Here is a 21,320-nt window from a genome sequence, read left to right on the forward strand (position 1 = left end):
TAATATTATTATCATGCTCAGATGAGGGACCTGGTTGAATTCACCCAAGGTGACTGCTGCCACATGGGAAGTATAATATGGGGTTCACTCTCTTGTCCTGTCTCCCCTGGCAGAACCACGGTAAGTTCACCTGCTGGCCTCACTCATTCCTACGGCCTTCCCAAGACCACCTCTGAACACTCCATTTGAGCAGCATCCCCAACAGGCTCTCCTTCAGCCTCTTTACTCTCATTTCTATGAGTCTCTCCATCTTTTCCAGGCCACTCATCTCACAGCCCCTCTCTGTCTTCATTCTCAGGTGACTATGGGCACTTCTGACCACTACTGTGCAGTTCTGCAGTGTGTTCCCAAAGGCCCCTGTTTTGGAAGTCTCAGTCCCCAGTCTGTGGCACTACAGGGAGCTGTTGTGATCTTTAACAGGAGTGGTCTTTAGGAAATGGATGTTAGCTCATTGGGGTATGTCCCTAAAGGTGATAACGGGGGTGATAACGCCTTTCTCTCTCCTCTCTCTGCTACTTGGCCCCCCCTTCCATGTTCTCTGTTTCTATAGCCCAGTTGACCATGGACTGATCCCCAACACTGAGCCAAATGCATCCTTCCTCGTCCTAAGTCGTCTTCAGCATGTGCTATAGTGTCAGGAAGCAGACTCACACTGCAGCTCCATGCCAGTCCTGGGCAAACCCTTTTCAACGTTAAAAGTCCAAGGTGCCCCACTAAGTCTGTGCCTGGGAGCGGCTGAGTGAAGCAAACATGCTTTCTTCACACACTGGTTCTGTGCAGAGCACTGGGTTTCAACAGAACATGTGGTAGAAAGATGATGCAGAAAACATAGTAAGCTACAGTGAGCTCCTGGGAATGGTGGTGTGGGCGCTCCGTGTCCATTAGCAGTGCAGGTTTGAGTGGTGACAGCCTCTCCTTACCACTACTGGAAAAGCAAAGCTAGGTGCATGGTCAAATAAGGGTGTAGGGGGCAGTCCAACTGGAAATCTGGACAAAGTTAACATACGGCCAGACCTATGAACCCACGGGTAAGAAAGGAGCATGAAGATAGCCAAATGTGACACTTTCAAATGGCTCAAGGTTGTGCTGGAGCAAGAAGCATAGTATAGCCTCCTTCCACACACACACACACACACACACACACACACACACACACACACACACACACACACACAGAGGCGAATGCACTCACATGTATGCATGCACACCAGTGGGAAGAGGGATAGAGATAACTGGGAAACACTGGGCAAACTGCCTCTTGAAATCCAGGCAATCATAGGTCATAGTCAAAAGCAGACGAAAGCATCTCCAGGTTCCACAACAGCTGGGGCATCACTGAGAAACATTCATGAGCAAATGTCTTTACTTGGTTAAGTCAACAGCTACTGACAATGAAGTGGAACCAGCACGGGGTAGATGCCTGGGGATGTCTCTGTGAATCCTCTGACAGCAGAAGTGGTCACTGGAGGGAACACCAAGGAACAGTGCAAGGTGACATGGTGACATGGTCACATACTCCTTACCCAGTTGTCCCTTGGCAATCAGAACAGGCTACAGAGAGCAAAGGCCTGGCCTGGCTCCCTCTCCCTCACTCCTAAGACCAGCTCAGACTACATAGTGGATGCAGAAGGCTCACTGCTGATGCTGACTGCCCCAGTACAGATCCAACATATGCTCAGGATCTCCAGAGTGCACCCCAGGTACCTCACCTTTACACAGTTCCACAGAACCCTACCCTTGACCTAAGTCTTCAACTTTCAACCCACACATCAGGGGCACAGATGACCTGCTGCAGAGTAGAAGACCCACATCACACTTAGACTCCTGCCTTTCCTGCAAGTCCCTTGGGTGTCACTTGTTTCTGGGACAGTATCCAGACATCTCCATCACCTTCTGTCCCTTCTTCACAGTCCACGCTGCCCACATCCGGTATCACACACAGCCACTGGCTCTTAGGGTATTATTGTGTGTGGCATGCACTCACCAGAGCTTCTGCTGACTGCTTTTCTCAACTGCTTGATGGTAGCTGTCCCATTTGAATTGTTCTAGAAGCCATTATCCTTTCTTGAACATTTGTGCCTGTTTGGCCCTCTGCCTTGGACTCTTTCCACCTGGATTTTGGCATTGCCCATACTCTCACTTCATTCTGTGTTCAGTCTCCACACTATCCCATCAGGCTCTGGCCCCAAGAGCCAGCTGGCCACTCTAGCAGACACCTACTTGCTTTCCGGAGGGTCTTCTGTGCGGCTGTGTAGTATTATCTGTTCATGGGGTGATTACTATCACTCCCAGAGCCAGCATACTTGGCCACTTTCTTCTCTGTGCCTGGGACAAGGTTGGCAGCAGAGGTCTTCAAGATATATTTCTTTTCTATGTGACTTTCACAAGCATGGCTGTGTCACACAGGCTTTGGTTAATGTCAGCATCCTTTTCTGCCACCCATGCCTTCCAGTGCAGCTGGAAGGGACAGAGATGTGTTACTCAGAGAGCTGAGCACAGCTGCAGCTTTACTTGGGAACTGAAGGGCTGGGTTCATCATCTTTCTCCCGAATTTTACTTCTAGAAAGAGAAGTCCGTAACATTCACTTCTAACACACAGAAGAACCGAGTCTTCCAAGGAATATGCTCACAGTGCCTGCATTTGCCGTTCCTCATTCTGACCAGTGCTCTACTTCACTGCCCATCTTACATTTTTACCACGTTTCAAAATTAACTGAAGACATCAGTTACTCTCAAGTTAGCTCATATGTCATTAATTAAGAGTTCAATGCCAATCTGGTTCTTTTTCTCCTTTGAGGTAGCATTTGTGTACAAGGAAACACACATCTTCAGTGGGCAACTGATGAGTTTTGACAAATACATGTACCTGTGGAGCCCATGTTGTTAAGACTTAGGCTGGGACATCCCTCAAGCCTCCTGCACAGGCAGTTGTTGTCTGCACACCCCAGAGGCAGTTATGCTTTTCTTTTCTTTTTTTTTTTTTTTTTCTGCCCCTGATCAGCTTTTGCTAATTGTAGAACTTCATTCTGTAAGCAAAGCAAGACATTCTGTAAGCAAAGGCCTGGCTTCTGTGCAGCCTACACCAAGACAAGCTCATGTGGAATGCAACTACAGTTCCACATGTCCCTGTCACTCAGCATGCAAACAGGGATTAGATGTCTGTGGACTATCTCCATTAATCCACAGTCCCCCATGAGTGTTGGGTCATCCCAGGGGTTGGTAATTATAAGTAATGATACTGAGAACAGCTTTCATATATGTGCTAAGACTAAGAATGCTGGGTAAGAAGGCATGGGAGCATTCGTAACCCTAAAGATTGCTCTTCCATTCACACCCTCCAACATGCATTGTAGAAGTACCCCACATCCTCAGAGACATTTGATACTGTGAGTATTCTTCATTTCAGCCATCTGGGCCTAGGCAGGCATCCTTCATAATTGCCTTATCTGGGATTTCACCAAAAACATTCTCTAATTTCATGTGCCTCCGGGACAATTAGGATATACTGCTTTGTGAAGACAATACCCTGTGCTTATGTATCGATGGGGGTGTCCTTGAATCTTCACATATCCCTCCAACCAACTCTTTGATGGATGCTTTATAAAGATGTCTCTCCTCTGTGTCCTGCCCATTCATTTTCTCAGTTGCTTTTACTTGCAACAATGCTGGCAGTTTCTTTCTTAACTTTATCTTTTGGGGCTATGTGAAATACCTGCCTAGCCAAATCATAGCATTAGCCACAATTTAAACTTTTATGCTTTAATATAGTATAGAGTTTATGTTAATTTCTGACTAAGGTGTGAGACAGGAATTAAGCTAGGTCATCTTTTGAAGATGGTCATCCAGTTGCTCACTACTGTTGAGACATCTTTATCTCCCATCTCAAAGATAAAATGACTGTAAAAGCGTATGTGTCTATTTTTAAGTGTCTGTGCATATGCATTTGTGTGTGTGTGTGTGTGTGTGTGTGTGTGTGTGTGTGTGTGAGACTGTGTATTATGAGTGCAGTTTCTGTGGAGGCCAGAAGATGGTATCATCTCTCCTGGACTGGGGCTAACAGGTGTTTTTTGAGCTGTCTCACATGAGTTCTGGGAACCAAACTCTGATCTTCTGCCACAGCAGTATGTGTTCAGTAAGCTGAGCCTTCTACCGTTGCAGCCTGCATGGGTCTCGGCTTTAAATCTGGATCCCTATCAAAGTGGCTTCAGTACCATAATTTGAAGGAAGTTTTAAAATCAGGTAATGTAAGCTCTCCAACTTTTACTATCTATCTATCTATCTATCTATCTATCTATCTATCTATCCTTTTACAATTTCATATATACATATGGCATTCTTTGAGGTTGCAATAGAAGAAAACCCATAGCCCTCAATTTTATTTTCCAAGCTTTCTTTAGGTGTTCTAGGGTCTTTCTAAATATCATTGTCAGGTGGGAATTTAAAAGCCTGGTTGAGCTGAGCAATGAGAACAGCTTATAAAGAAATGACCTCTTTGCAGCATGGGTGGTTTCAGGGATAATGTATATCTATCTATTTTCTTAGTCTTGTTTATATGTTTCAGTAGAGAAGTGTTGCATGTATTTCATTAATATCAACACTTTACACATGACAATATTATAATTACTTAATTTTGTTACTCCATATAATACAATATAATAACACAACTCATTCTTGTACATATCACCTTGTGGAATTCACTTATTTAATATTTTCAAAATTCTTTAGGATATTTTATATATCATATAGCTTAAAAATAAACACAGCTACATTTAATAATTTCTGATATATACTCCTCTTATTTCAGTTTTATATAGTATTATTTCTCTTATATTTTTGGTGTGTGTGCATGCTCATTCATGTATAACTGCATACAGGTAGGTACAGATATATGTTCATGTACATGTACATAGGTCAGAGGTCAACTTAGGCTATCATCCTCAATTATGCTCCACCATAGGTTTTGAGAAAGTCTTTCAGTGAAGTTGGAGTTCACTGATTGGCTAGATTGGCTAGCCAGAAGGCCCCAAGGATCTTCCTGTCTCTGCCTCTCTAGTTCTGGGATGATAAATATCTACATTGGCTTTTGACAGCTGAGCAAGAGCAGGCAATCATGTCCTCATGCTTGTGTAGCCAAGAATTTACCAACTGAGCTGTCTCCTCAGCTTTCCTTTCTTTTAAAGTATCTATGTCTTATAGAAAATAATGAGCAGAGTCTGGCTTTTTTTTTTTTTTTTTAAAGACAAGTCTTTTCATCTATGCCATTTTACTTGAATCTTAAGAACATTTACATTTAATGTAATTATTGATGTGGTTGGATTAGAATCTTCCACCCCAATATTTCTCCCATCTACTCTTCCTTTCCTTGGTTTTCCTTTAGATTTGTTTTAAAAATAAGCATTTCATTTTGAGCTTTATGTCTTGGTTTTCAGTGGCAGTCTAGTATTGTTAATATGCATCATGATTTATCACCATCTACCCTTAAATAACGTCCCCACTTGCTCACAGGAACATAAGAAACATATCACAATGCATTTCCAGTCCCCAGTCCTATCTTCTGTGCTACACTTGTTATGTATTTTACTTCTACATATATTATAAAACCCCAAATAGGGAGTAATACAAAATAAATTTTACTGTGAGTAGTTGATTATTTTAAAAATGAGAATGCTGAGAAAATATTCGCCACCCATGCCCATATATTTTCTGGGTCTAGTTATGTTCAGTGCTCTGGGAATGCTCAACAGTCAGCTCTCCAGCCGTTCTGCTTCTGCCTTGCCTTCCAAACACACTCACGACAGTATTCTGCATGAGGCTCCAGGGGACACCAGACTCCTGGAACTCCTTCTCTGCCCAGCTCTCTCTTCTTCCGCACTCTGCCCACAGATGGCAGTCAGCTGGGACACTAGACACATGACTATCACAGATACAGCAGCAACAGCAGCAGTTTTAAAGGCAAAATCTGGGAAAAACTCCCATGTCCACTGACAGTGGACAGGGGAAAACGGATGGGTATTTGTAACATGGGATTTTCCACAGTAGCTTAAGACATGGATGGTCTCTGTAGGACTTTAAATATCTGTTTTCATAAACCCATTGATTGAAAGAAGCAACTCAGGAAGACACTGATATTCTGCTCATTTAAATGATAAGCTTGGTGCTGGAAAGGGGAGGGGCCATGCAGGGCTGGGGCCTTGGGCAGGCCTTCGTAGCGCTGGTTGGAGCACATGTGGCTGGCTCTTTATTGTTTGCATTTCACATACTTATGACTATTCTTTAGTGTGAAGTAAAATTTCCTGGTAAAATAATGGAAGCACCAATCTATCCATGTGTTCTAGAACTGCTCTAGGGAAGCTCTGACAGTCCTGTCTCATGACAGCAATAACTCAGCAAACATCTCTATCATGTGACCTCTTTCTTCCATGTTCACAATAAGAGTGGGGTACAGAGGAGACATGAACATACCTGGTGCCTACAGCCGGAGGGCCACAGGGACAGGATGTATGTTCAACCTCGAGGGGAAACAGAGGCTGGGGTCATTATACAGCGCTCTGGGACACAGGGCAACTAAGTGGCAGCACCATGGCTGAGGGAGGCGATACTCAGCTGAGCGTTGTGTGTCCCTCCTCACTGCTCCCTGCAACTCATTTTGTCCAGTACACAGTGAAGAATTGATGCCGAGGACTCCGGAAGGAGTAAATAGCAGAGTGAAAGTCAGGAGCAGTGGAAACATTCAGGGGAAAGCACCCCACAGGCTGGATGGTTACGTGGTCCCTGTAGAGTTGGGGAAGAGCAACTACAGAGTGCATGGTGACTTGGAGAACCAGACTCAGGCACAGCCATACCACATCACTGGCAGTAGCCTGCCAGAGGGTGCAAGTTATGACCTTTCGGGACCAGCAGTCCCTTCAAGCATTCATTTAACTTTTTTACATTTTACATTTTACATTTTAAATTTTACATTTTAAATTTTTACATTTTACATTTTACATTTTACTTTTTTACATTTTAAAATGGGATATGTATCTGGGCATATATATAGGCATGGGCATGCCATGGAATGTATGTGAAAGTCAGAGGACACTGAAGGACTTGTATCTCTCCTTTCACCATCCCAGGTCATCAAGGGTGGCAGCAAGAACTTTTGCCTGCAGACTCATCTCATGGGTCTTTGAGAAGTCATTTGTGACCAAGGACTTCACAATGCACAAGGAAACGAACTTATCGGTTGCAGGATATTCTTTCCCAAGTGAAAGTCCTAATTGTCTCCAGCACTTATTTACGAGAGGGATACTATCCCACATGCCCTCTGAAAAGCTGCAGGGCTGTGGCAACCACATTCCTATAGCCAGTAACACACAGCAAACAGAAGGAACATAGGTAAGCTCAAAGGAGGTGCAGAATAACCCCTCAGCATGGAGGCTGAGGCTTCTATGAGTTTCAGATCATGCAGATCTCAGTGCTGAGAGTCACTCCAGACTGTGGGTTCTTGAAAGGACATATGTGGAGCCTTACAGTGGTTCTTGTGCTAGGTCATGACAGCTTTCTACAGCACAACTACCGTTTTCACTCAGGATGTTAGTGACTTAGGAGGTGTTAGGCCCAGAAAGGGGAACTAAATGAATAAATTCCAGCCCTTCCCTCAGTATCTCAGAGTACAACACATTGGGAGGGCCTTTCTGAAGTGAAGAAGTTCACAGGATTCTTATCCCATCAGGTTGGTATCCTTAGGAAGTCAGGTTGATGCTAGAGATGAGAAAAGGCTGCAGAAAGATGGTTGTAGGACGGCCATTTCTTCTAAGGCAACTCAAAAGCAGGGGCCTTGGAAGAAATCAGCCCAGTTGACACCTTGGTCCTGGGCTCTCAGCCTCCAGAGCTCTGAGAAGTTTGTTGAGAGGTTCCCAGAGGTCATGAGGTCAGGGGCAGTTTAGGCAATGTCACCGTATTCTGTACTACACAGCCACACCAATGGGTTCAACTCCCAAGGGCTTGGCTGACAGGGTGCTGGGCAGAGGTGATATGCTCAGTTCCAAGACATTTTGATAGGTACCTGCTTGCAGATGTCCAAAACTAACCAAAATCAAAACCAACTAACTAACTAACTAACCAACCAACCAACCTACCAATCAAAAAGGTATGCTATTCCCTGGGCGTCTCCTCAAGAGTCAGCCAGCCAGTGTCTACTTTGAGATAAGAGAAGTAGTAACTGCTCAGAGGCACTAGCTGTGACAAATGCATGAACTTGTCTGAGGAGGACAAATAAATGCCTACTCAGAGTGCGTTCCAACAACAGGCCAAAGAAACAACCTCCTAGCCTAGATTGGTGAAGCGATGATTTTATTTGGTGTTGCTTACTAGAGCATAGGTTCCTCATGGGTGACTGTATCACTGGAGAAAGTGTCTCTCAGCCATCATTAACTGTTTATTTAGCCTATGGAAGGGCTGGGCTTTGTGAATGTTTCCCAGCTAGAAACCATTAACTGCCTATAAATCCTGAAGGGGGGGTGGAGCTTTGTGGACCACTCCTGGCTTACATGGAACACAAATAGGCCCAGTCTGGGGTAGGCTTCCTATTGCGTATTCAAAATGGTGATGGTCATGCCATGTCATGTCATGCATAGAGGACAGCACTCTACAACAAGACAGCAGTTTCCCCTCACCACTGCGTGCCACACTCAGCAAAGCCTTTTTAGAACTCCCTCAGCCCTAATTTCAACACCACGAAGCAGAACTCTAGTATGACGGGGTTACACAGAGCAGGAGCCACACACCCGAGAGCCTCTTACACGCCCTCTGAGCCACTTCACAGTCAAGCTCCTGAGGACTGGGTGCTGCTGGCGCAGAACGGGAGGCTGCTTCGCCCTTGTACTTATATGCTTTGTAGAAGCCGCACGTGGTGGCTTTGAGGCAAAGCATCATTGCAGAGGCCAACTAAAAGTCAAGTGTCACTGTGTGGGGTTGTATGGTCAGGCTGGTCAGCCAGCTAACACACAGTCTATGTGTCTCCCTCGATGCACTGGGTTTTCATGGAAGCCTCCTGAAGAACAGGGTGAAGCTGTTCTGTTGTCTTTTCATGGTCAACCCCAGGCTACAGCTGGGGGCAGCATCCACCTGTCTTGACCCTAGCAAGGCTGACTTTTGAATACAAATTGGACCATTATTAATATTTTAATGGATCAGTTTTAACACAAATGACCACCCAATGAAATGTTGAAAACAAAGTTTGTTTTCTAGTGAGAGGAAACAGGTATTGTGGCCTCCTCCTGTCCTCAAGTGGAAAGTGTGTCCCTGGCCAGGTGTTCACCGTGAGCCATCGTGGCTGGCCATGCAGGGATCTATGACGAAGGCTGGAGTGCACATCAAAAGGTGTTAATGGTTTCAATATTTATCTGCTGCAGGGAAGCACTCTAAAAAGAAGACTGGAAAAATATTCTGCTAATGGCTGTGTCTTTGCCATTAAAATGAAAAGCTTAATGCATCTTATAATCAGAGGACAATTTGCAAATCATTAAGAGAAATGTAAAATTCCATTAAAATACAAATCAAGAGACTCTCCCCGGACTAATAATCTTTTTGATATTATTTTGCATTTCACCATTTCTGTTCCAATACCCAGGCCCCACAAATGATCGGCTCTTGAGCACACTATTTACCACCGCCTACTTCCTTAACGAGAGACGGAGGGAAGAGGGATCTGCTATTCAGAGCAGGTACTAATGAAGAATTCCATATATTCTGAAATTTAATTAAAACCCCAAAGATTTCAAATTAGATGCAATTTGAAATGCCTGGGGCAGAAATACATGCACTTGCGTGGCGAGGGTATCACACTGAAAGCTGATACCGTAATTGGTCTTGATGTATTTTTGTGTTGCTGGGCTGAAGCACAGAACTCATAACCATATAAAAATTCTCTGTAGATTACCTGCTCATTGAAAATGCCATCACTCAGGTAGGCCTCTACTAAATTACCATGCTACTAAAATGCACAAAGTGATTCGGAGAGTACAGTGGCACAGCTGGTCGACGCTGCCAATGAGTTATGCATGCGTCAACGCTGCCTTTTTTCTTAGTAAAATATGCTCAGTTGAATATTAAAATATAATTGGCATTCAACCTAAGTAGCTTAAACCATTTTGTTATCTTCTTTTAAACCGATTTGGCTCCTCCACAGTTATTTTCAAGAATGCGACTCACAAACTAATGATAGCATCGCATTCGGCTAGGTTTGTGCTGTGTTACATTTGTCATAAATGGGTATGGCTTCTGCAGCCTGCCAGGGCTGGCCTTTAATATTCGCTGCTCTTGAACTTCAAAGGCCCAATTCTTGGGGAAGGGAAGGGGGATATGCCATTTATGTTCGTTCTTGCATATTTTATTCTGAGAGGAGGAAAGAGATACGAATTTCTATGAAAAGTGTGTCTTGGCTGCAATAAGCCGGGCTGTCACCCTGGCTCAGTTGCTCAGTCTTCCTAAAGCCATTTACTTAAGGAAGGGCTCAAGAGGAATATCACACTGCTTGGAGGGGTGGGAAGGGTCAGTGGAGCCCAGCCCAGGCAGGAATGTTTGCTTATTTAGTTAAAGGCAGACAAAACTCACATGTGAAATCATACCCAAGTTTATGAATGGGTTCCCTTTATACAATACGCATTTGTGCCCTAATTAACAGTGGAGTCCAAAAAAAAAAAAAGTTGTTACCATAGTAACAGAGCAGCTATGTTCACACTGGCTGAGGGGCAGGGCTCACCTGCACTTCCCGATGCTTGCCCGAATGACGACTCTGGTGAAAGAGAACCCTCAGGTGATCTGAGCTAACAGCGGGAAGTATTTATGAGCATCTGAAAATGCCCCATCCACACTTTGTCCTTCACCTTTATTCAGAAGTAATTTAGTATATGGCATAAAAATCATGGCCCAGGGCTGGCCAGGCCTGGGGAGCCCACAGGGTCCCCAGTCCTGGAGGTTTTCCCAGCTTCCCAAAGCCATCAGCCACGCTGCTGGCTACTTACCCTAGGAAGGAGGGAGCTTTCTTTACTCTGTGGGTCTGACTTTTCCTTCTGCCATAAGCTATGGAGGCGGCTCGTAGATGAGAGACTCATAAATCTCCGATTTTAAGAGAGCGAACCTTCAGGAGTCTAGGCCAAGCTCAGGGAAACATTAAAGTCAAGGAATATTTTTACATTTCTATCTCCTATCATCAATATTTTTGACATTACTCTTAGTTGAATGCCAATATTTAATATATTGATAATGTATAGGCTAATTATTTATTAAAATATTATAACATGCAGTGCAATTCCATGTATGCTTTGTTAAAATGTTATTTATCTATGAGGTTAATAAATTCCACTAATTTTAAATGATTAAGATTACTTGTCATACAGAAACACATAATATTCTAGGACAACAGAATATAAGGATCTGTGCATTCGCTTTCTGAGTACCACATTTTATCTACGGCTAACAGTGGAAATAAAACTTTAAAAACCACTTTTAATTGAAAGACTTACTTTTCTTTTAAAAAATATTGATTTGATAGGTAATCTCAAATTTAAACCTCCTGAAGACTGTAGTAAGGTGATTTGTATTTTCTCCTGTGGAAACTGAACCCACGGTCACTGGAGAAGAGCCACACCCTGGTCCAGCACTAGGATTCTGAAGATGAAGACAGTCCCTGTATGTGCTCACACAACCAAGGGGGATTGATTTTTCATAGACACTTTCAGAGATTTCCTGAGGTAAATATAGAGGTAAATTATAGTAAACCTTTTCCCACAGAAGTAGCACGTATAATGAATGCAGATATTCTTTATGCTCTTGGTTATGATGGGGTCCTCTGTCAGCACTTTGAATTTGGCTGGCTTTTTTCCAGGCTTCTGGTAAACATAGCTGGGTTGTGTGGTGGAGCTCTGCAGCCTGGGGCAGAGGCCTTCACCACTTCAACTTTCTTTTCTTTTTTTTTTTTAATTTTTAATATTTTTATTACATATTTTCCTCAATTACATTTCCAATGCTATCCCAAAAGTCCCCCATAGCACCCCCCACTTCCCTACTCACCCTTTCCCATTCTTTTGGCCCTGGCATTCCCCTATATTGGGGCATATAAAGTTTGCAAGTCCAATGGGCCTCTCTTTCCAGTGATGGCCGACTAGGCCATCTTTCGATACATATGCAGCTAGAGACAAGAGCTCCGGGGTTCTGGTTAGTACATCATGTTGTTCCAACAATAGGGTTGCAGATCCCTTTAGCTCCTTGGGTACTTTCTCTAGCTTCTCCATTGGGAGCCCTGTGATACATCCAATAGCTGACTGTGAACATCCACTCCTGTGTTTGCTAGGCCCCGGCATCGTCTCACAAGAGACAGCTATATTTGGGTCCTTTCAGCAAAATCTTGCTAGTGTATGCAATGGTGTCAGCGTTTAGAAGCTGCTTATGGGATGGATCCCTGGACACGGCAGTCTCTAAATGGTCTATCCTTTCATCACAGCTACGAACTTTGTCTCTGTAACTCCTTCCATGGGTGTTTTGTTCCCAATTCTAAGAAGGGGCACAGTGTCCACACTTTGGTCTTCATTCTTCTTGAGTTTCATGCGTTTAGCAAATTGTATCTTATATCTTGGGTATCCTAAGTTTTGGGCTAATATCCACTTATCAGTGAATACATATTGTGTGAGTTCTTTTGTGATTGTGTTACTTCACTCAAGATGATGCCCTCCAGGTCCATCCATTTGGCTAGGAATTTCATAAATTCATTCTTTTTAATAGCTGAGTAGTACTCCATTGTGTAAATGTACCATAATTTCTGTGTCCATTCCTCTGTTGAGAGACATCTGGGTTCTTTCCAGCTTCTGGCTATTATAAATAGGGCTGCTATGAACATAGTGGAGCATGTGTCCTTTTTACCGGTTGGGACATCTTCTGGATATATGCCCAGGAGAGGTATTGCTGGATCCTCCGGTAGTACTATGTCCAATTTCCTGAGGAACCGCCAGACTGATTTCCAGAGTGGTTGTACAAGCTTGCAATCCCACCAACAATGGAGGAGTGTTCCTCTTTCTCCACATCCTCGCCAGCATCTGCTGTTACCTGAATTTTTGATCTTAGCCATTCTGACTGGTGTGAGGTGGAATCTCAGGGTTGTTTTGAGTTGCATTTCCCTGATGATTAAGGATGTTGAACATTTTTTTCAGGTGCTTCTCTGCCATTTGGTATTCCTCAGGTGAGAATTCTTTGTTCAGTTCTGAGTCCCATTTTTTAATGGGGTTATTTGACTTTCTGGAGTCCACCTTCTTGAGTTCTTTATATATATTGGATATTAGTCCCTTATCTGATTTAGGATAGGTGAAGATCCTTTCCCAATCTGTTGGTGGTTTTTTTGTTTTATTGATGGTGTCTTTAGTCTTGCAGAAGCTTTGCAGTTTCATGAGGTCCCACTTGTCAATTCTCGATCTTACAGCACAAGCCATTACTGTTCTATTCAGGAATTTTTCCCCTGTGCCCATATCTTCAAGGCTTTTCCCCACTTTCTCCTCTATAAGTTTCAGTGTCTCTGGTTTTATGTGTAGTTCCTTGATCCACTTAGACTTGACCTTAGTACAAGGAGATAGGAATGGATCGATTAGCATTCTTCTACATGTTAACAACCAGTTGTGCCAGCACCATTTGTTGAAAATGCTGTCTTTCTTCCACTGGATGTTTTTAGCTCCCTTGTCGAAGATCAAGTGACCGTAGGTGTGTGGGTTCATTTCTGGGTCTTCAATTCTATTCCATTGGTCTATTTGTCTGTCACTATACCAGTACCATGCAGTTTTTATCACAATTGCTCTGTAGTAAAGCTTTAGGTCCGGCATGGTGATTCCACCAGAGGTTCTTTTATCCTTGAGAAGAGTTTTTGCTATCCTAGGTTTTTTGTTATTCCAGATGAATTTGCAGATTGCACTTTCTAATTCGTTGAAGAATTGATTTGGAATTTTGATGGGGATTGCATTGAATCTGTAGATTGCTTTTGGCAAGATAGCCATTTTTACAATGTTGATCCTGCCAATCCATGAGCATGGGAGATCTTTCCATCTTCTGAGATCTTCTATAATTTCTTTCTTCAGAGACTTGAAGTTTTTATCATACAGATCTTTCACTTCCTTAGTTAGAGTCACGCCAAAATATTTTATATTATTTGTGACTATTGAGAAGGGTGTTGTTTCCCTAATTTCTTTCTCAGCCTGTTTATTCTTTGTGTAGAGAAAGGCCATTGATTTGTTTGAGTTAATTTTATATCCAGCTACTTCACCGAAGCTGTTTATCAGGCTTAGGAGTTCTCTGGTGGAATTTTTAGGGTCACTTATATATACTATCATATCATCTGCAAAAAGTGATATTTTGACTTCATCTTTTCCAATTTGTATCCCTTTGATCTCCTTTTGTTGTCGAATTGCTCTGGCTAGGACTTCAAGTACAATGTTGAATAGGTATGGAGAAAGTGGACAGCCTTGTCTAGTCCCTGATTTTAGAGGGATTGCTTCAAGCTTCTGACCATTTACTTTGATGTTGGCTACTGGTTTGCTGTAGATTGCTTTTATCATGTTTAGGTATGGGCCTTGAATTCCTGATCTTTCTAAGACTTTTATCATGAATGGGTGTTGGATCTTGTTAAATGCTTTTTCCGCATCTAAGGAGATGACCATGTGGTTTTTGTCTTTGAGTTTGTTTATATACTGGATTACGTTGATGGATTTCCGTATATTGAACCATCCCTGCATCCCTGGGATGAAACGTACTTGGTCAGGTTGGATGATTGTTTTGATGTGTTCTTGGATTCGGTTAGCAAGAACTTTATTGAGGATTTTTGCATCAATATTCATAAGGGATATTGGTCTGAAGTTTTCTATCTTTGTTGGGTCTTTTTGTGGTTTAGGTATCAGAGTAATTGTGGCTTCATAGAATGAGTTGGGTAGAGTACCTTCTGTTTCTATTTTGTGGAATAGTTTGTGAAGAACTGGGATTAGATCTTCTTTGAAGGTCTGATAGAACTCTGCACTAAACCCATCTGGTCCTGGGCTTTTTTTAGTTGGGAGACTATTAATGACTGCTTCTATTTCTTTGGGGGATATAGGGCTGTTTAGATCATTAACCTGATCTTGATTCAACTTTGGTACCTGGTATCTGTCTAGGAACTTCTCCATTTCATCCAGGTTCTCCAGTTTTGTTGAGTATAGCCTTTGGTAGAAGGATCTGATGGTGTTTTGGATGTCTTCAGGATCTGTTGTTATGTCTCCTTTTTCATTTCTGATTTTGTTGATTAGGATGCTTTCCCTGTGCCCTCTAGTGAGACTGGCTAAGGGTTTATCTATCTTGTTGATTTTCTCAAAGAACCAGCTCCTTGATTGGTTGATTCTTTGAATAGTTCTTCTTGTTTCCACTTGGTTGATTTCGCCCCTGAGTTTGATTATTTCCTGCCGTCTATTCCTCTTGGGTGAATTTGCTTCCTTTTGTTCTAGTGCTTTTAGTTATGTTGTCAAGCTGCTAATGTGTGCTATCTCTAGTTTCCTTTTGGAGGCACTCAGAGCTATGAGTTTTCCTCTTAGAAATGCTTTCATTGCATCCCATAAGTTTGGGTATGTTGTGGCTTCATTTTCATTGAACTCTAAAAAGTCCTTAATTTCTTTCTTTATTCCTTCCTTGACCAAGGTATCATTGAGAAGAGTGTTGTTCAGTTTCCACGTGAAGGTTGGCTTTCTATTATTTATTTTGTTATTGAAGATCAGCCTTAGTCCATGGTGATCTGATAGGATGCATGGGACAATTTCAATATTTTTGTATCTGTTTTTCTTTAAGGATTTGTAACTCTTTAGCAGTGTTCTCCTGTAATTCTTTAAGGGATTTTTGTGCTTCCTCTTTAATGTCTTCTACCTGTTTAGCAGTGTTCTCCTGTATTTCTTTAAGTGTGTTATTAAAGTCCTTCTTGAAGTCCTCTACCATCATCAGGAGATATGCTTTTAGATCCGTGTCTAGCTTTTCCGGTGTGTTGGGGTGCCCTGGACTGGGCGAAGTGGGAGTGCTGGGTTCTGATGATGGTGAATGGTCTTGGTTTCTGTTAGTAAGATTATTACGTTTACCTTTCGCCATCTGGTAATCTCTGGGGTTAGTTGTTGTCGTTGTCACTGTTTAAAGATTGGAGCAGAAGCTGTGTTCCACTCACCAGCAGTCTCAAAATCCTGTGGCAGGGGTCGTGGGTAGCTGGCGGGTGTCAGCCGATCCTGCGCTCTAGCTACCCCGGTGCTGTTCCGGCCGGATGAGGCCTGTGGCCCTACTCAGGCTGGTTTCTGCTTCCCTAACTAATGCCCACTTCAACTTTCTAATCATGGAGACCTCTGAGGAATTTGGGGACCAAAGTCTGGACCTGCCTCTGAAGTTCCAGACCTAGCTATCTTGGTCATGGGCTCTGTGCATAGGAATAACCCTTGCCCTCAATTTCTTGGGGCCTTGCAGGTTATGATTCTCTCCTGAGATGGCATGGTAGTGTATTTAAGCCCTCAGTGATCCCTGCAGTGGGTCGATCTTAGATAGTTCTAAGGAAAATGCAGGCTCTGGAGCCACTCTTCCTCCCTCTAGCTGCTTCCTTCACTCACAGCCCCTAGCACTGTGACATCACTCCTAGGCTATCTTAGAGGGGACACATATTTCAGCCAGAAGCATCCACATAAGCTCCTGATGCTTTTGGTTGACTACGGTGTTTTTCTGGGCGCAATCCTGTGGTGCTAAGGGCAACTTCTAAAACACTGCAGTGACTTGGAAGCATTTGGTAACATGCAGGACCTTAGCTAACTCTTCTCAAGACAGAAATGAATGCCCACACCTCTTGCTCTGTGTGCACACATTCCTAGGTTAGACATATATACATCCACACTGCCCAGAGTGTCATCTGTCAACAAACGGCAGCACACATCACTCCATAGTGTGCAGTGTCACAGCTTCCAAAAATCATCAACCCAACACAGGGTGAATCATGCTGCACAAAGCACTCAGGAGTCAGAAGACTTGGAAACGACTTCCTGTTTGTTTGTTTGTTTGTTTGTTTGTTTGTTTTGGCACTGTTGGGGACTAACATGGCCTTGCCAGGCAAGCACTTTACTACAGGTAACCACTGTAACACGAAGCTATCTCCCTTCCCCAGAGCAAGTTCAATAGTTTCTTTTAGAGCACTCATTCTCAAGTATGGTATGTGCTTGCCCATCAGGGCTCTGATGTCTCCTAGGGAGGGGCACATCTGCTAAAGCATACAGAAATTTGTAGACACTAAGGGAGACTGTGGTCCACAGGACCAGCCCTACATGGCCACAGCCAGGGTGGGTCAGGAGACCCAGAGGTTCTAGGATGCCTCCTGTGAAATGCTGTGGGTGAGTGCATGCCACAGGGCATTTTATAATTGTACAGGTTTGTACATGAGCGCAGGTGGGTGCATGCTATGGGACATGTGTCGACAGAGACAATGTTGGTGTCCGTTGGTTCTTGCTTCCACCTTGTTTGAGGCAGGGACCCCCTTATCCTCCCTTCAACATTGTATAGGGCCCTGGGCACACTAACTGGCCCAGTAGCTTCTGAGAGTTCTCTTGTCTCATCAGAAGTCATAGGAACACCGGGATAGCAGATGTGCTCCACTGTGTCTGTTGTTTGTTGTTTATATGGCGCTTGGGATCTGGTCTCAGGTAGTCAGGCTTAGATAGCAAGCTCTGTTCCCTCTGGGCCATCTCTCCAAGCCCATAATCTTCTTTTAAAAATGGACAGACAATGACTAAATCTTGAAGAATATGGAAACAAACAAACAAACCAAAAATAATCCACAACAAACACCTCCATCCCAAAGATGTGCAAAAGCCCCCGACAAATCCAGAATTAAAAATGCACAGAGGAAGGACTGGGCAGAGGAAACACTAATTCCATATCAGAGTGGACCCACTTTCTTCCTGCTCTGAACAGACTGCTCTAGGGTTCTCAGCTTCCAGAGCACACTGAGATATCCCAAGATGCTCTCTGTGAGGCTTTCCGTATTGCTGTCTACTTCCCTGGCATTACAAGATGCAAACTGGACAAAGCCAGCATGTGTGTGTGGGTCATTTACACATGTGGAGTCGACCCAATTAATTCAGTGTAAGCCAGGGTACCCTAACCAACCCTACCCCCTCCTTCTTCAAACTGTAAAATCTGCACACCTGGTCCTTGCCCAGAAGCAAATGACTACACTAAATTGAAAAAACCTGGTCTGCACATGCTAGGGCGTGGGAAAGCCTGCCCCCTCCCACAGCAGCCACTAACTATCAGAGGCAGGCCTTGTCCATGTGACCTTGGGAGCTAACAGACTGGGTCTTAGAATTCATAATGCACCAGGAAGAAGAGTGTGTAAGAATCCTAGTTCTATCTAATTCTACCTATCTCATATTTGTCTATCTGAAAGTGCTCGTCTGTACTGCAGAGCTGGGGGCGGCCCATGGCTCCACCTTATTCTGATGGTTACAGATCTTCTTGGTTCCAAACTACCACCAAGATCTGCTGGCATAGGGTGGCCTCAGTGTGGGCTTGGTGTGCTCCTGAAGTGCTGGGGACAAGCCTGGGGACTCCTTGGGTCTGGTGCCTCAATTGGAAGCCCACTGACACGCACAGGAGCAGCAGAGAGGGTGGAAGGGACCCAGTCTGAATCTGTTGTTGCTGAGGAACTCCTGGCTGTTCTAACACCACTCTTGGTTATCACTCTACCCTGACCATGAGATGACACACATCACATCTTCTCCAGGTCTGTCTGGCCTGGTCTGTGTAAGGCCAAGCTTTTCTCTGGACCCTGGCAGCACCAGGCCAGCAGACCCTACTGCCTGGCTTGCCAAAAGTGAGTCATTTCCTTACAATTTTGGCCTCTACAGTTTTCCTGAAGCCACATAACCAATCTCAGGCAAAGGTTAGGATTTTACGGGCTCATACCTCATCTACTACCTCATGGGATTTAACAGACATCTCTGTCTTTGTAAGATAGTTTTCTATTTGGAGACCCTGAACCTTATTGGATGTCCTTGGCAGGCCTAAGAGAAGGATGGCTTGCTGGCTCATGCTTTCCCTCTCCCTCCCCGCTCCTACCATTTAGGCAGTAACCCCAGTGAGATACTGTGGGTGGGGTTGGAAGAGTCTACCCCCACTTCTCACTTCCTTGAACTCCATAGCAACACATGTCCCCTGGGCTGGGCAGCTGGAGGTGTTCAAGAGTGACACACAGTCACCCGAGCCACAGATGACAGACTCGAAGTGTGGGCAGGCAGGCATACGGCCAAATTCTCTTCCCCAGTGGGTGTGGTCACTGGACACACAGAGTCCTGCAGATATCTGCCCACCTCGCCCAGAGACCCCCTTAACACATCCTGGCACCCCTGCTGAGAGTAGCCTTCTGAGAAGACAGTTCCAGATAACACAGGAAAGAACAGGCTGCCCATGCATCCCAGATGTCCTTTCAGTTTATTTGCATAAAATAGATCCCCTGTTTTACCCCTCACTTTCTGGTCTGGCATCAGAGGGCTTTTGACCTTGTTTTTTGTTTTTTTAAATCAACTCCATTTTTCAAGTGTGAGCTGAAAACCCAGCACAATTCAAACACCTTTAAATTATATTTAGTAAACATCACTCAGAACCTCAAGGTTGCTTTAAATTTACCTTAGTTAAACAAAAAAAAATCAGTTTTTTCCCCTTCAGGAGACATATGTATTTCCATGAAATGTCTGAATGTGAATACATACTAATTTATATTAAGTGATTTCTTATCAAAGTCACTATGCAGAATACATTTCTGCTATAGGCCTAGAATGATCTTAGCTGTAGTAATTAACTTCTGTGCTGAACCAGCTTTGGAGGAAATGCAATGTTTTCTCAGGTTACTGGGAGGCTTTAAGTGCCCTTAGCAAACTCCACGTACGCAGTGCATTTTAAACTCATCCTTCAGAATGTATCTGTGATAAGCTGGAACATGCAGTGGTGGAGTGGCCTCCGAAGTCCCTGTTACTGAGTGAGTAACTTCACAGAAGTGGCTAGCTGTCCAGATACAAGGCTCATTTTCTGTGCTGTTGGCAGGCAGAGAGTTTAAGTTAACAATAAGCTTATTGAAGAATTTACTGCCATTCAGATGTGTTCCCATTTAAACCTTTCAGCCAAGCCAGAGTCAAGAGTTGATCTGCATGCATCATTTTTACTGCTTTTGCCAAGTATTATGTGACCATGTGCCAAAACTAACATAACCACTTGGAATGGGCGGGGTCGTGAGCTCTTAGCCTACGGCCTTCAGCTTGGCCGCACGCCGCCTGTGTTTAGACAATGTGAAAATTCCAAGCCTGTGTAGTCAGTAAACGAGCTGTGATGTCAGCCATAGTTAATAAGTCAGGCTCCCCAAAGGCAGCGTGGTTACCAACCTTGCTGGAACACAGGGTGATGGAGAGCAGGCAAGGGAAGCCCCTCTGTGGCTGCAGGTTCACGGAAATAGGCTTCCAGCCAGGCTGTGCACTGCACCAGAGGCTCTGGAACTCCCTGTGGCCCACCGAGCACCTCAGGAGTAGCTGGGGCCTCTGTGGGGCTGCAAAAAGGATAAGAAGCTTAGTGACCACATGTGTGAAAAGCATACCTACTGCAGCTAATGGGGGAAGGCTGCCAGCCACTCCCCAGTGTGTGTCTCTGCCAGACAGAGAGAGAACGGCAGATAACAGGAATGGCCACTGAGGGATGTTGGGCAGGAAGGCACAGCAGTTCCCATGTCTGCTTTTCTATCCCCAGGTTTGTTAAGTGCACGGAGAGCCCAGCTCATGCATTCCAAGCTTGTGCATGCACAGTGTCTGCAAACTGACCCACAGGAACATCTCATGTCCCTGGTTTCAGTGTGGAAGTCAGCATCAACAGATAATCACCACTAACATCTCCTCTAAACATCAGGCAATTAGACTGCATTATCCACGCTCTGTCTCTCACCCTGAATCCCCACAGCAGAGGGGCATCCCTTCTTACATGGCTTTGGGCTCCATCTTTGGGAGCTCCTATGGACCCATATTCCCTAGCACCGATGTGAAGTGACGTCACCTTGTGTGTTTAATGCTTTGAGGCTAGTGAGCTGACACCAGTTCTGCCTTGGGTGTCTAGTTGGAGGTGCTTCAGTAACAAACTATCCCGCTCACTCTCTGTAGTGCCTGTCCTCTGGTGAATGTCCTGGAACTTAACACTGAAATATTTCATAGCAGCTTTGGATGGTTTCTTACGGCTCCGACATGGGGTCAGATTCTGTTCCTTGATTTGGAGCCCATTGCTCATGC

The 21,320-nt window shown here is 44.2% G+C and overlaps 1 protein-coding gene across 4 annotated transcripts in view; it reads right to left on the reverse strand.

Annotated features, from left to right (window-relative positions):
• Positions 1 to 21,320, reverse strand: part of Mgmt (O-6-methylguanine-DNA methyltransferase) — a 245,144-nt gene that overhangs the window by 25,748 nt on the left and 198,076 nt on the right. For all 4 annotated transcript variants that reach the window (XM_021169031.2, XM_029480221.2, XM_029480220.2 and 1 more), the window contains one exon: positions 20,433 to 20,593. In XM_021169031.2, the coding sequence (XP_021024690.1) occupies positions 20,433 to 20,593 (161 nt within the window). The remainder of the gene's footprint in view (positions 1 to 20,432; positions 20,594 to 21,320) is intronic.

The sequence above is a fragment of the Mus caroli genome, unplaced genomic scaffold, assembly GCF_978045245.1.
Source record: "Mus caroli unplaced genomic scaffold, Mus_caroli_1 scaffold_8, whole genome shotgun sequence".
In the NCBI taxonomy this organism is placed as follows: domain Eukaryota; kingdom Metazoa; phylum Chordata; class Mammalia; order Rodentia; family Muridae; genus Mus; species Mus caroli.